Source organism: Bos grunniens, chromosome 12 (genome assembly GCF_055505025.1).
Source record: "Bos grunniens cultivar Pamir isolate PY7600 chromosome 12, Bosgru_T2T1.0, whole genome shotgun sequence".
Taxonomy (NCBI): Eukaryota; Metazoa; Chordata; class Mammalia; order Artiodactyla; family Bovidae; genus Bos; species Bos grunniens.
In genome coordinates, this window is record NC_141176.1 from 82,018,885 (window position 1) to 82,032,517 (window position 13,633).

Genomic DNA, 13,633 nt, shown 5'->3' on the forward strand with positions numbered 1-13,633 from the left:
CTCCCTAGCCAAAAAAATCTCCCATCTGACCTTTTTCAATAAAAATGTTTCCCTAAGAACTTTTCCTCACTTCTTTCCCTCCTGCTGAATTCACCACGTGTCCCCCTGCAGTCATGAGCAGAGCTGAAACAATCCTGGCATCATCTCAGTCACAGAGATCTGCTCTTAAGATGGGAAGTCACTGCTGTTTTTTAAGTTAAAAGACATTTCATAATTATTCGTTTCATTTATTAGCTAGACCCAGATATCGAAAACTTAGGACCTGAGTAAATACACAACTCTGGCCACCTGATGTGAGGAGCTGACTCACTGGAAAAGACCCTGATGCTGGAAAGATTGAGGGCAAGAAGAAAGGGGCAACAGAGGATGAGATGGTTGGATGGCATCATCTACTTCATGGACATGAATTTGAGCAAACTCCAGGAGCTGGTGAAGGACAGGGAAGCCTGGCATGCTGCAGTCCACGGAGTCACAGAGTCAGACACGACTGAGCCACTGAACAGCAACAAAGATGCAACTGGTGTCTGAACATAGACTTTTTGTTGCTTCTCACATGCTATGCCTATCTCAGTTGCAAAACACACAAAAGAACCCGCAAACCCTTAAGGGTCAATCTGTAAACTAAAAGTCGTGTTCACTGGGGACTACATAGTGTTCATTCTCCGGTAATGAGGGAGCAGACAGCTACCCCGCCTGCAGCTACCTTTGGGAAAGTTCCCATTCCGCACAGAAACTACTTAGGTATGGGGACCTGAAAACCAAAATAAAGATTTCAGAGCACCTCCCAGGAAAGCTGCACCGAGTGAAAAGCGGATGGTGTTTCTGCAGCGAGACCCAGAGCACCCGCCCAGGAGCCGGTCCGCCGGCCAAGCGGCGCTTTGACGGCTCCCGCGGCTAACCGCCTGCACGCGGGAGGAGGCGCATGCTCGACACCCCTGGAAACCCCAAGTGTAACCCACTTGCCCAGCCCCACTGCCTCTTGGACCAGAGTTCCCTCTGCAGCTCTGGGGTCATCTAGCCAGCCAGAGGCAAGGGAAGTGCCAAGGGAGCCTGCCTCCTCTCCCACTGAGGTTCTGCGGACCCCTCCCATCACCAGCACCACCCCGTCCAGCCCAGAACCCACAGGGTGGGCACACAGAGGCCGTGGACTCCCAACAGGTGGGCAGGTTAAGGTTATGGCGTTAGTTCTTCCGACGAACGTCTGCCACCTGGGGCCCCCTCCCTCTGCGCTCCCCCGCCCCAGCCCCCAGGACAGGACAAAACTTCCCCCCGAGCTCCCGCCCCCCGGCTCCGGCTCCGCGGGCCCCGGGTGGCCGCTTCCCGTGGCGCCGAGATGTCCCGGCTGCGCGCGCGCATGGCCGCCCGCGGTGCTGGCCTTCCCCGCTCCGCGTGCGCGCGCGCAGGTCCCCGAGCCGCCGGTGGGGACCGCGTGGCAGCCCGGCCGCTTCCCGGCCCGGGGGTAACCCCTCCGCAGCGCCCCGCCTGCGCCGGGCTCCCCTCCGCTCCCCGGGACCCCTGCCCGCCCTGGGCGCCTACCCATGCTGGCGGCTCCGAAGGCTCCCTGCGACTGGCGAGCGAGGAGTCCAGGTGAGAGGAATCCGTGCTAAGGTGTTGCTTCCTGTGACTCGGTTTCCAGGCCCTGCCCAGCACCTGTGCAGCTGGAGGTGTGCAGGCGGGGCGGCGGGGCTCCACCCTTGGAGGAGGTGGAACGGCAGGGGCAGAGGTCGGCGCCCCTTGAGCCCCAGAGGGGGGACACCTGTCGGCGGCCCGCGCCTGGACTCCGCCCCGGCCCCCGGGGCCTCCAGAAGGGAAATCTGGGCCGGGATGCCTTGTCTTGAGCGTACATCTTAGCCAAGGAGGAGGGCTCATGAAATGCAGGGTCCCCGGCCTCACCTGGATTTGCTGACTCAGTAGACCGGGGTGGGGCCCGAGAATCTGCATTTCTAACACATGCTAAAGGTGAGGCGGACGGTCCGGGGACACCACTTCGGAAAGCAGTACTGCGCTGGGTAAGCACCACGTCTGCAAAAATGGGCGGAAGGTTGGTCAGTTCAATGTCTGTGCGTGCTGCAGATGTGTGGCTTTTACGTGGCCTGTGAGCTGTGGAAAGCACTTCTGGAGAACTCTATAGTTCCTTCCTTTAAGAATAACAAAACCAAAAATAGTAATACAGCTAGGAGCTCCAGATCTTTTTTTCTGTTTACTCCTCTGACTTGAGGAGGGGTTTTGTACTCTGCCAGCACTGAAAGGAACATTAAAAGGGAAAAGGAAGGCGAGTTTCTGTTCTTTTTTTAAAAATCGTGTAAAATATACACAAAACTAACCGTCTTAACTATTAAACGTACATTAAGTGGTATTAAGTACACATACACCGTTGTGCAACCGTCCTCATCGTCCATCTCCAAAACTTTTTCATCTTCCTAAATGGAAATTCACTGGAAAAGACCCTGATGCTGGGAGTGATGGAGGGCAGGAGGGGAAGGGGACGACAGAGGGTGAGATGGTTGGATGGCATCACCGGCTCAATGGACATGAGTTTGAGCAAACTCTGGGAGCTGGTGAAGGACAGGGAAGCCTGGTGTGCTGCAGTCTACGGGGTTGCAAAGAGTCAGACACGACTGAGTGAACAACAAACTGAAACTCTGTACTCATGAAATACTAACTCCCTATTCACCTCCCCAGCACCCACCATGCTACTTTCTGTCTCTATGAATTTGGCTCTTCAAGATACCTTATATAGCTGGAATCATTCAAAATTTGTCCTTGCCTCTTACATGTGTTGTAATGTCTTCAAGGTCCATCCGTGTTGGAGCATGGGTCAGAATTTCCTTCCTTTTAAAAGCTGAATAATATTCCACTGTGGGTACACATTACATTTTGTTTAGCCGTTCATCTGTCTCTGTCTTCTTCTGAGTCTTAGCGATGTCCCTGGCCACGCTGACCGGAAGGCTGTGGAGTGTAGGGAGAAATCCAGGCAGGCTCTTCCTAGAGGTGGAGAAGTAGAAGTGAAGAACAAAACTCCAGGGGATGGAAGAGACCAACCCTGCTGATCTGCTCTGTGTTAACCCAAAACAGCATTTACAACCCTCCCTGTGTCCACCAGAGCAATCCCACTGTATATTAGGAAATGGATGTGATACAGTGAGGAACTAGACAAATGACGGAGCTCTTCCCCAGCACGGCATGGCACCATTTCAAGCCAGCTGTCTGCTCTCACAGCCCAGGTCACTTCTGCTGGACCAAGTCCCCTCCATGTGGCTTCTGGGACCCCATCCTGCGGAAGCACCTCATTGGGAAATACATACAAATAAAACAAGACCATTTCCTCTTCTTTAACATGCCTCCCATTATAAAGCTTCTAAATGACTAGCCAAGTGCGTTTATAGCTGATCAAACTCTTTCTTAAAGCAAGGGAATGGTGGACCCACATTTTAGGGTGCGGGGCCTTGTCTGTGAGGGAGAAACGTGCAGAGGGTGGAAGGGAGAGCTGGGGACACGCAAGCTTTCGGCAAGTCCTCATGCTGGCTTAGAGGTGGGCTCAGGCTGTCACAGTATCAGTGAGGAAGAAAGGCCAATGGCAGCAGCCCAGACTGCTTTCTCAGCATCTTCTTGGGTCAGGGAGCTATGCATTTGCATGAATTCAAGAGTGGATTCGAACTGATGCGAAGAACTGACTCACTGGAAAAGACCCTGATGCTGGGAAAGATTGAAGGCGGGAGAAGAAGGGGGCGACAGAGGATGAGATGGTTGGATGGCATCACCGACTTGATGGACATGAGTTTGGGGAAAGTCCGGGTGGTGGTGATGGACAGGGAGGCCTGGCGTGCTGCGGTTCATGGGGTCGCAAAGAGTCGGACACGACTGAGCAACTGAACTGAACTGAACTGAGGGCCCAGTGGCATCACCCTGGGTGACCTTGGGTGAGTCACCTTCCCTCGCTGGGACTTTTTGCTCTCCTGTTAGATGGGAGCTTGGCCTTCTACAGCTGGGTTCATTTTCTTTACAAGGTTCCAAAGTAGAGGCTAACTGTGGTGTTATGTGTATTGTGGGGGAGAGAGAGCCTCTTCCCCGCTGGAAGGTAGTTGTTCATGAGCTGAATCATTGCCACGAGTGCTCGTGGGGTCTTGTTCTCACTCGTCTGTGTCCCCATCTACAAGCACAATGTCTGGCGTGTAGTAAGTGCTCAACAAATACTTGTTGTTCGTGCTCATTCTTATAATGACATGGATCAATCTTGTACCATGTTAAAACAATGTGTATACATTTGAAAAATACATGTGTGAGCATATGTGTGTACATATGTACACATATATACAGGCACATATGTTATATATAATTTATAAGATATATGTTTTATATATGTAACATATATATGTATACACACACACATATATAGTTTCTAAGACGTCTTCATAATCCCTCTCAGAAAAGGAATCAAAATCTACTTTCAGGAAGGAATCTGGTAACTCACCCACATGATGAAATAAATGTCCCTGAAACCTTAAAATGCTACTTTTTTCTCAGAATATCTGCATTTTAACAGAAGAGGGGAGGAGCCGTCTATTTAAAATAAACTCTAGTTGTGAAATTGAGAGAAGTTTCTAGAGGCATGAGTTTCTTCCCCGTATTCAGGAACCTGCAGCACACGGGCCGCCTCCCACACACAGGACTGGCTGCCCCAGGGTGCTGGGTGGGGTGGCCGAGGTGCCCGAGTCACGGCCTCTCAGAGTTTCCTCTTTCATCCTCACAACATGGCCTGGCCTACCAGTCACTGGGCCGAAAGTTATGGGAAATCAAGGGGGATCTGGGGGAGACAAGGATACGTGACCTTACCCTGGTGTTCCCTGTAGGCCAGCGAAGAGAGAAACGAAAAATGGGGGGCACTTATCTGGGGGGGTGCTGCAGAGTCTAATCTCTGTCATCACCGACATATCCCTGTCCTCCTTCACACGGAGCAAGAAACCGACCGGGGAGAATGGATACGTGTATGCGCACGGCTGAGGCCCTTTGCTGTTCACCCAGAGCTATCATGACACTGTTCATTGGCTCTACCCCAATACAAAACAAGAGTGTTTTTAAAAAAGAAATAAACCAACCAAAGAACCTAATTATTCTTAATATAAAAAATTATATGAGAAATAAAAGCTATCAAATAATTCTTCACCTCCATCTGTTGAGAGGCCAACGTACATAATTAAAGACTATAACTGTTACCCTCAAATAAAGTTGACCTTCCTTACACACCAAGGAACAAGAAACAGTTTCAGGTGATGGGGATACAAGGAATTACAAACACTGTCCATCTAGATGGAAGCTTTGCCCTCATAGCTCAGTGGTAAAGAATCCACCTGCAATTTAGGAGACCTGGGTTCAGTCCCTGGGTTGGGAAGATCCCCTGGAGAAGGGAAAGGCTACCCACTCCAGTATTCTGGCCTGGAGAATTACATGGACTACAGTCCACGGGGTCGTAAAAAGTGGGATACAACTGAGTGACTTTCACTTTCATTTTCCTTATCTGAAATATTACTGCTTCAGAAAGTGTTAGAAAAATGCATTTTGGAGAAACTTCTTCCAATTAATTATACAGAATCCCTGGGACATATATCAAAATAAAAAAAGGAAGCAGAGATCCTTATAACTTCCAGTGTGCTCTCTTCACTGCTCTTGTCTTTTAATTAAAAACAAAAACAAAAAACCCTCATTAGAACTCACTTTCCGAAATCATCCCTAATTGCCAGACAAAAATGGTTATGCCTTACGCATTATTGATTTCTGTACCAATAATATTACAACTTGTTTATCATCTGACACAAGTAAGACACAAGTGCCGCATTTATTCACTTCATGTTCAATTATGCAAATATCAGAATTTGTCAAAGTCCATTTATCCAATGACCTCCTTTAGTAAATTACTATAAATCTAAAACAGTATAGATGATGGAGACTTGGGAATTCACCGTGAATAAATATATACCTTTCAGGTCTAAGTTGCTCACATTTAATTATTCAATTTTATTTCCTAGAATTAATAAAGGTATACCATCATTTCAAATGCCATGGATGGCAAGATTTCGAAAATTCAGGTATTTTTATAACATATCATTTATCTTTCAGATTTTATACCACTCAAATCTAAATTACTAGCAAAAGTAAATATTAGTTTTTTTTAAAGCAATGTATTAGTTTCCTATTGCTGTTGTAACAAATTACCTCAAACTTAGTGGCACAGAATAATACACATTTATTACAGTTTTGGAGGTCAGAAGTCCAAAAAAGGTCTGGTGAGGCTAAATCAAGGTGTTAGCAAAGCTGGGTCCATTCTGGGGCTTCTAGGGGAGAATCCAGCATCTAGTCCAGGCCTGGATTACTTGTCAAGCCACCCTCTCACTGGAGAGATACAAATATTTCTGTACCAAAGTGTTTATTGAGTGTTTATTGCAGTGTTGTTAAAATAGCCTCAAACAAGAAACCAAACCTAAAGGACCAAATAAAAGGGAATGACTTGATCATGGTGCCTCTTTACAAGGAAATTCTTGCAGCCATTGAAAAATTCACTTTAAGGGACTTGCCTGGTGGTCCAGTGGTTAAGAATCTGCCTGCCAACGCAGGGGACACAGGTTTAACCCCTGGTCCGGGAAGATCCCACATGCCCAGGGGAAACTAAGCCTATGAACCACAACTACTGAGTCCACGTGCTCTGGAGCCCCATGCTCCGCGACAGGAGAAGCCACCGAAACGAGAAGACCGCGCACCGCAATTAGAGAGTAGCCCCCACTCACCACAATGAAGAAAAGCCTGCTTGCAGCAGTGAATACCCAGCACAGCCAAAAATAAAAGAAGTAAAAAGCTGAAAAAATTATAAAAAAATAAAAATTGTAAATGTTCGCTGTAGAGCCAGACAATAGACTCTATTTTCCCGGTATTAATACCCTTTCTGATCACATTTACTCCATGGTTTCACTGTTACACTCCTGTACCAAGGAGGATGTCCCAGATGTTGGTTTCTTTTCTAAGCCCCACCAATCGTTCCATTTGCGGCATGTTTTCATTTGCTTTACATCAACTGTTGAATTACTTTTCTTTTTCATAATTGCCTTTAGCTTGTTCTTACTGCTAGAATAAGTGTGTGTGTGTGTGTGCGCGTGCGCTAAGTTGCTTCAATCGTGTCCGGCTGTTTGCGACCCTATGGACTACAGCCCTCCAGGCTCCTCTGTCCATGGGGATTCTCCAGGCAAGAATATTGGAGTGGATTGCCTTGCCCTCCTCCACGGGATCTCCTCGACCCAGGGATGGAACCCAGCTCTCCTGCACTGCAGGCAGAATTTTTACCATCTGAGCCACCAGGGAGCACTTGAATAAACTTTGTTGGAATTCAATTTTCTGCAGAATTACAGACATTGCCTCTTATCTTCTAGTATCAGGTTGCTGGAGAGCCCATTTTTTCACTGTAGGCTTCCCTTTGGAAACGGTGTTTTTACTCTTATCATGAGAATGTGTCTAGAGGTGGTGGGTTTTTTTAATCATTCATTTTCTTGAGTATTTTTAACTGGGAGGTGTCTCGAGCCCTGGGAGATTTTCTTCTATCATGTCTTATGTTATTTCCTCCTCTCCATTCCTTGCTTCTCCTTTTCTCAAAAACCGTTAGATGTTAGGATCAGGTGTCCTTATCCTCTCTTTTCTTTTATCCACATTGTCTGTCTCTTGGCATTATGGGATATTTCTTTATTTTTCATTTGTTGAAATTTTATTTAGTGACAAACATTTTTAATTTCTAAGAGCTCCTTATTGTTTTTTTTTTTTTTTAAAGATGGAGCACCTTCTTGAGTCTCTGTGAGGATCCAAATGGGAATTTCAGGATAAAATCCCTTTCTCAGACTTAAATTATCTCAGCTCTCCTCCAGAGTCTCATGCACCCAACCAGGGTTTGTCCCTTCTAAGTTGCTGTGTTTCCTCCCATGCCTAGTGAGCCTTTAATTATTTGTTCCTTTAAAGAATGGAGGAAAGTGTAGACCTTTCTAGGCAGCTGACAAGAGTTGCCCTGCGGTTGGGCAGATGGATTAGTGGGCCTTCCTCTGAACCAAGAGGCTAGTGATGTCTGGTGTGTAAGGAGCAGAGGTGCCCTGGAGCTCCACCCTGATCCAGGAGCTGACTGCAAACACTTCTTCCCAATTCCACTTTCAGACCACATGTGGGTGGCTTGGGATCAGCCATGGTGGGAGCATTTACACCAAGGACACTGGCATATGCTGTTCATTAGGGCTGTTTTCCCCTGATTGTTAATATTTGCCAACACATCACTGATAACGAGGGTGACAGGCAGGTTTCACTTTAGGGGTATGCGGGTGGAGTTTTAATGACCACTTTCCTAATAACTAGTAAGATTGAGCACTTTTTCATGCACTTAATAGCGATTTGTATATATCCTTTGGGGGAATGTCTATTTGAATTTTTGCCATTTTTAAATTGTGTGTTGGTCTCATTATTGAGTTGTGAGTCCTTTATATATTCTGACATTATTGAGTTGTGAGTCCTTTATATATTCTGAATATAAGTCCTTTATTAGAAATGTGATTTGCAAATATTTCTCCCAAGTCAACTGCATACCTTTTAAATCTTTTAATGTCTTTTGAAATGCCAAAGTTTCAAATTTTGATGAAGCCAATTCATCAATTTTGTTTTAAAAGATCATACTTTCATTGTCACAGCTATTCATATCCTTTTCCTTTGCCAAGATTGCAAAAACTTGCTATTATGACTCTTCTGTAAGTTTTTTATAGTTCTTACATTAAGGTCAATGATCCACTTGAGTTACTATTACTGTATGGTGTGAGGTAAAGGTTGAGGTTTATGTTTTTTTTCCATATGGATATCCAATTGTCACAATGTGTGTGGGTGCTCAGTCATGTCCGACTCTTTGCGACCCCAAGGACTACAGCCTGTCAGACTCCTCTGTCCACGGGATTCTCCAGGCAAGAGCACTGGAGTGGGCTGCCGTTTCCCTGCCAACTGTTAAAAAGACCATTGTTTTTTCCATTGAATTGCTGTGGAGCTTTCATCAAGAATCAATGGATCATAAATGTAAGGGGTTGTTTCTGGACCTGCCCTTCTTTTGCCTTGGTCTATGTTTCTGTTCTTAAGCTAATCCCACACTCCCTTGATTACTGTAGCTTTAGAAAATAAGTTTTGAAATTTGGTAGTGTAAGTCCTCCAAAGAATGCTCAAACTACCGCACAATTGCACTCATCATCTCACACACTAGTAAAGTAATGCTCAAAATTCTCCAAGTCAGGCTTCAGCAATATGTGAACTGTTAACTTCCAGATGTTCAAGCTGGTTTTAGAAAAGGAAGAGGAGCCAGAGATCAAATTGCCAACATCTGCTGGATCATTGAAAAAGCAAGAGAGTTCCAGAAAAACATCTATTTCTGCTTTATTGACTATGCCAAAGCCTTTGACTGTGTGGATCACAATAAACTGTGGAAAATTCTTCAAGAGATGGGAATACCAGACCACCTGACCTGCCTCTTGAGAAACCTGTATGCAGGTCAGGAAGCAACAGTTAGAACTGGACATGGAACAACAGACTGGTTCCAAATAGGAAAAGGAGTACGTCAAGGCTGTATATTGTCACCCTGCTTATTTAACTTATATGCAGAGTACATCGTGAGAAACGCTGGGCTGGAAGAAGCACAAGCTGGAATCAAGACTGCCGGGAGAAATATAAATAACCTCAGAAATGCAGATGACACTACCCTTATGGCAGAAAGTGAAGAACTAAAGAGCCTCTTGATGAAAGTGAAAGAGGAGAGTGAAAAAGTTGGCTTAAAGCTCAACATTCAGAAAACTAAGATCATGGCATCCGGTCTCATCACTTCATGGCGAATAGATGGGGAAACAGTGGAAACAGTGTCAGACTTTATTTTTTGAGTTCCAAAATCACTGCAGATGGTGATTGCAGCCATGAAATTGAAAGATGCTTACTGCTTGGAAGGAAAGTTATGACCAACCTAGATAGCATATTAAAAAACAGAGACATTACTTTGTCAACAAAGGTCCATCTAGTCAAGGCTATGGTTTTTCCAGTAGTCATGTATGGGTGTGAGAATTGGACTATAAAGAAAGCTGAGCACAGAAGAATTGATGCTTTTGAACTGTGGTGTTGGAGAAGACTCTTGAGAGTCCCTTGGACTGCAAGGAGATCCAACCAGTCCATCCTAAGGGAGATCAGTCCTGAGTATTCATTGGAAGGACCGATGTTGAAGCCGAAGCTCCAATACTTCAGTCACCTGATGCAAAGAGCTGACTCATTAGAAAAGACCCTGTTGCCGGGAAAGATCAAAGGCAGGAGGAGAAGGGGACAACAGAGGATGAGATGGCTGGATGGCATCACTGACTCAATGGACATGAGTTTGGGTAAACTCCAGGAGTTGGTGATGGACAGGGAGGCCTGGCGTGCTGCGGTTCATGGGGTCGAAAAGAGTCAGACACGACTGAGCAACTAAACTAAACTGAACTGAAGTCCTCCAATTTTGTTCCGCATTTTGTTTTGGCTACTTTAGGCCCTTTGTACTAACATATACATTTTAGGTCTGCTAAAAGGCAGGAGAGGGAAGAGAAGAGGAAGCTAACTGGCAAGCATACCATTCTAAACACTAATAATGTAACTTTTGTATATCACATTATCTTAAGGCCATATGCTTTTCTGTTTCTTTTATGTTTTATATTTCAAATGATACAAAATCTATTATTCATATGAAATTCAAATATCTATACAGACCTATCATCCTCAAATATTGCTCACACTATGTTGTTTAAATCTATTTCTTGAAAAAAAAAAAAAAAAGAAAACACTGGGTAAACAGCATGAAAGTAACAAGAGTACAAAACACTCCCAAATGCAGATTAACCAGCTTCCCTAAGGCACAAATTGACGTGCCAGGCAGGGAGAAAACTGCATGTACAGAAGTGCACAGAAGAAAGTGAGTTTGGCAGAAGCCAGATTGTAAATGAGTAATGTGAGAGTGTCATTTTGTTACATGGTTCATTATACACAGTTCTTTCTAATGATTATATAAATCCCACAATCTCAAAATTAATCATAAAATACATTTATAAAAGTATGTTCTTTATAAAAACTATGTTCTTCCAAAATGTTGTCACTAAGTCGTGTCTAACTCTTTTGGGACGCCATGGAGTATAGCCTGCCAGACTCCTCTGTTCATGGGATTTCCTAAGCAAGAACACTGGAGAGGGCTGCCATTCCCTTCTCCAGGGGATCTTCCCAACCCGAGGGTAAAACCCACGACACGGCATTAGCAGGCAGATTCTTTACCGCTGAGCCACCAGGGAAGCCACGTTAACATCTACAAATTCCAGGAATTAGAACCTGTTTTTGGAGAGGCCATTTATTAACCTATCTCACCTACTGACTTTTTTTTTTTTACTTGTGCTGGTGAGCCTTCAAGACTCTCACCTCTTCTGGGCAAGGTCAACACACAGCAACTGAGATGCCACCTCAGTGAAACACGACGGGCCTGCCACACCTGGGGTGATGGACACGGCCTCAGAGCCAGCCAGTGGCAAAGGAAAACGCGCTGCTGTGTGACCATGGAACTGAGCTGAAATGATGAGAACTGGGGACTGGCATTTCTTTAAAGTTGAAGATGTTACTGAAATTTCCAAATCTGCAAATATTTACAGTGTAAACGGATTGGCAAACTGGACGGCTGATTGTCAAAAGGTCATGTTTACATATTTGTGTGTGTGTGTTTGTGTGTGTGTGTGTGTGTATGTTTGTGTGTGTGTATTTCATTCAGGGCCAGTTACATAATTTTTGGATTTGGACCTGGCACAAAATGAACATGCAGGGCCTCTTGTTCAAAAAGCAGGACAAAAGTGACACTGAAAATACAAAAACTGATTTTTTCCCGCCACAGTTTCCCTCATACTATTTGCTATTTAACACTATTTTACATAAAGAAGAACTTTAAATTATCAGCATGACTTTTACTGTTCACCCACATCTGGGCTTCCCTGGTGCCTCAGACAGTAAAGAATCTGCCTGTACTGCAGGAGACCTGGGTTTGATGACTGGGTCAGGAAGATCCCCTGGAGAAGGGAATGGCAACCCACTCCAGTATTCTTGCCTGGAGAATTCCATGGACATAGGATTTCCATGTAGCCTGGTGGGCTACAGTCCACGGGGTCACAAAGAGTTGGACATGACTGAGAGACTAACACTTTCACTTTTTTTTCACTTTATGAAGTATAAAATGTGTTTAAGGGTCGATGGTTCTGTTCAAGTGCTTCATACCCTCCCAGTCCCAACCTTTCATGACATCACAATTAGGAACACGCTGGAAAACCGACAAGCTCTGGGGTCAGACATACCTGATCTGGGGTCTCAGCTTTGTCGCTTATTTTGTGTGTAAATCAGCAGATTACTTAACCATTCTGGCCACAAATGAAACAAACTCAGATAATGATACTTAATTCAGAGTGATGTTGTGGAAATTAAGGGTATAATATATAAAAGATCTAGTCCTAGGAGCCCCTTTCTGTAAGAGTAACAATATAGCTGGCCTCATCAAGTTACAGACATATTTAATGGAGACAGCATCAATGTAAATGAAAGCGTTCTGTAAAATACCATCAAAAGCTGGTCACTTTGTTAGCAGACTACCATGCTTATTGAGTTGGAAAGAGTGAGGATCATTTATAAGAAGCTGGAATTAAGAAAGAAACTTAGTAGATCCTTTTATATCAATCTTTCTGAATCACTTAGTTTTAGGTGTATCTCTTGCAAACAACATAGAGTTGAGATTTTCTCTGTGAACCAACTGAAAACTTTTTTTTTTCTTTGACAGGCAAGTTAAGCTTATTTAAAGATATCTGATTTTAATTCAGTCATATTATTTTATTTCCTATTTTGTTTTCATAGTTTCTAAAAGCTTTCATTATGTGGTTCTCTTTTTTTTTTTCCGCATTTTTGAACAGCTTTTTAGAGATACAATTCATATTACGTTCACTGATTCTAAGAGTGCAGTCTGATGAGTTTTTAGCTCTTTGTATTTGGGGAGGTCTTAGTTTCTCCTGATATTTAGGGAGGAAGATTTGTATGTATGTACAGGTGGTTATTTATAATTATAATCTTACATATAATACTCTTCAGATCAGATCAGTCGCTCAGTCATGTCCGACTCTTTTCAACCCCATGAATCGCAGCACACCAGGCCTCCCTGTCCATCACCAACTCCCGGAGTTCACTCAGACTCATGTCCATTGAGTCAGTGATGCCATCCAGCCATCTCATCCTCTGTCGTCCCCTTCTCCTCCTGCCCCCAGTCCCTCCCAGCATCAGGGTCTTTTCCAATGAATCAACTCTTCGCGTGAGGTGGCCAAAGTACTGGAGTTTCAGCTTTAGCATCATTCCTTCCAAAGAAATCCCAGGGCTGATCTCCTTCAGAATGGACTGGTTAGATCTCCTTGCAGTCCAAGGGACTCTCAAGAGTCTTCTCCAACACCACAGTTCAAAAGCATCAATTCTTCGACGCTCAGCCTTCTTCACAGTCCAACTCTCACATCCATACATGACCACAGGAAAAACCATAGCCTTGACTAGACGAACCTTTGTT

General features: G+C 44.7%; 1 protein-coding gene across 1 annotated transcript in view; it reads right to left on the reverse strand.

Annotated features, from left to right (window-relative positions):
* The window catches only part of SLC15A1 (solute carrier family 15 member 1), a 47,730-nt gene extending 46,089 nt beyond the window's left edge, over positions 1-1,641 (reverse strand). The window contains exon 1 of the mRNA XM_086330412.1: positions 1,537-1,641. Coding sequence (XP_086186538.1) covers positions 1,537-1,540 — 4 coding nt within the window. The 5' untranslated portion in view covers positions 1,541-1,641. The remainder of the gene's footprint in view (positions 1-1,536) is intronic.
* Positions 1,642-13,633: the final 11,992 nt, after the last annotated feature.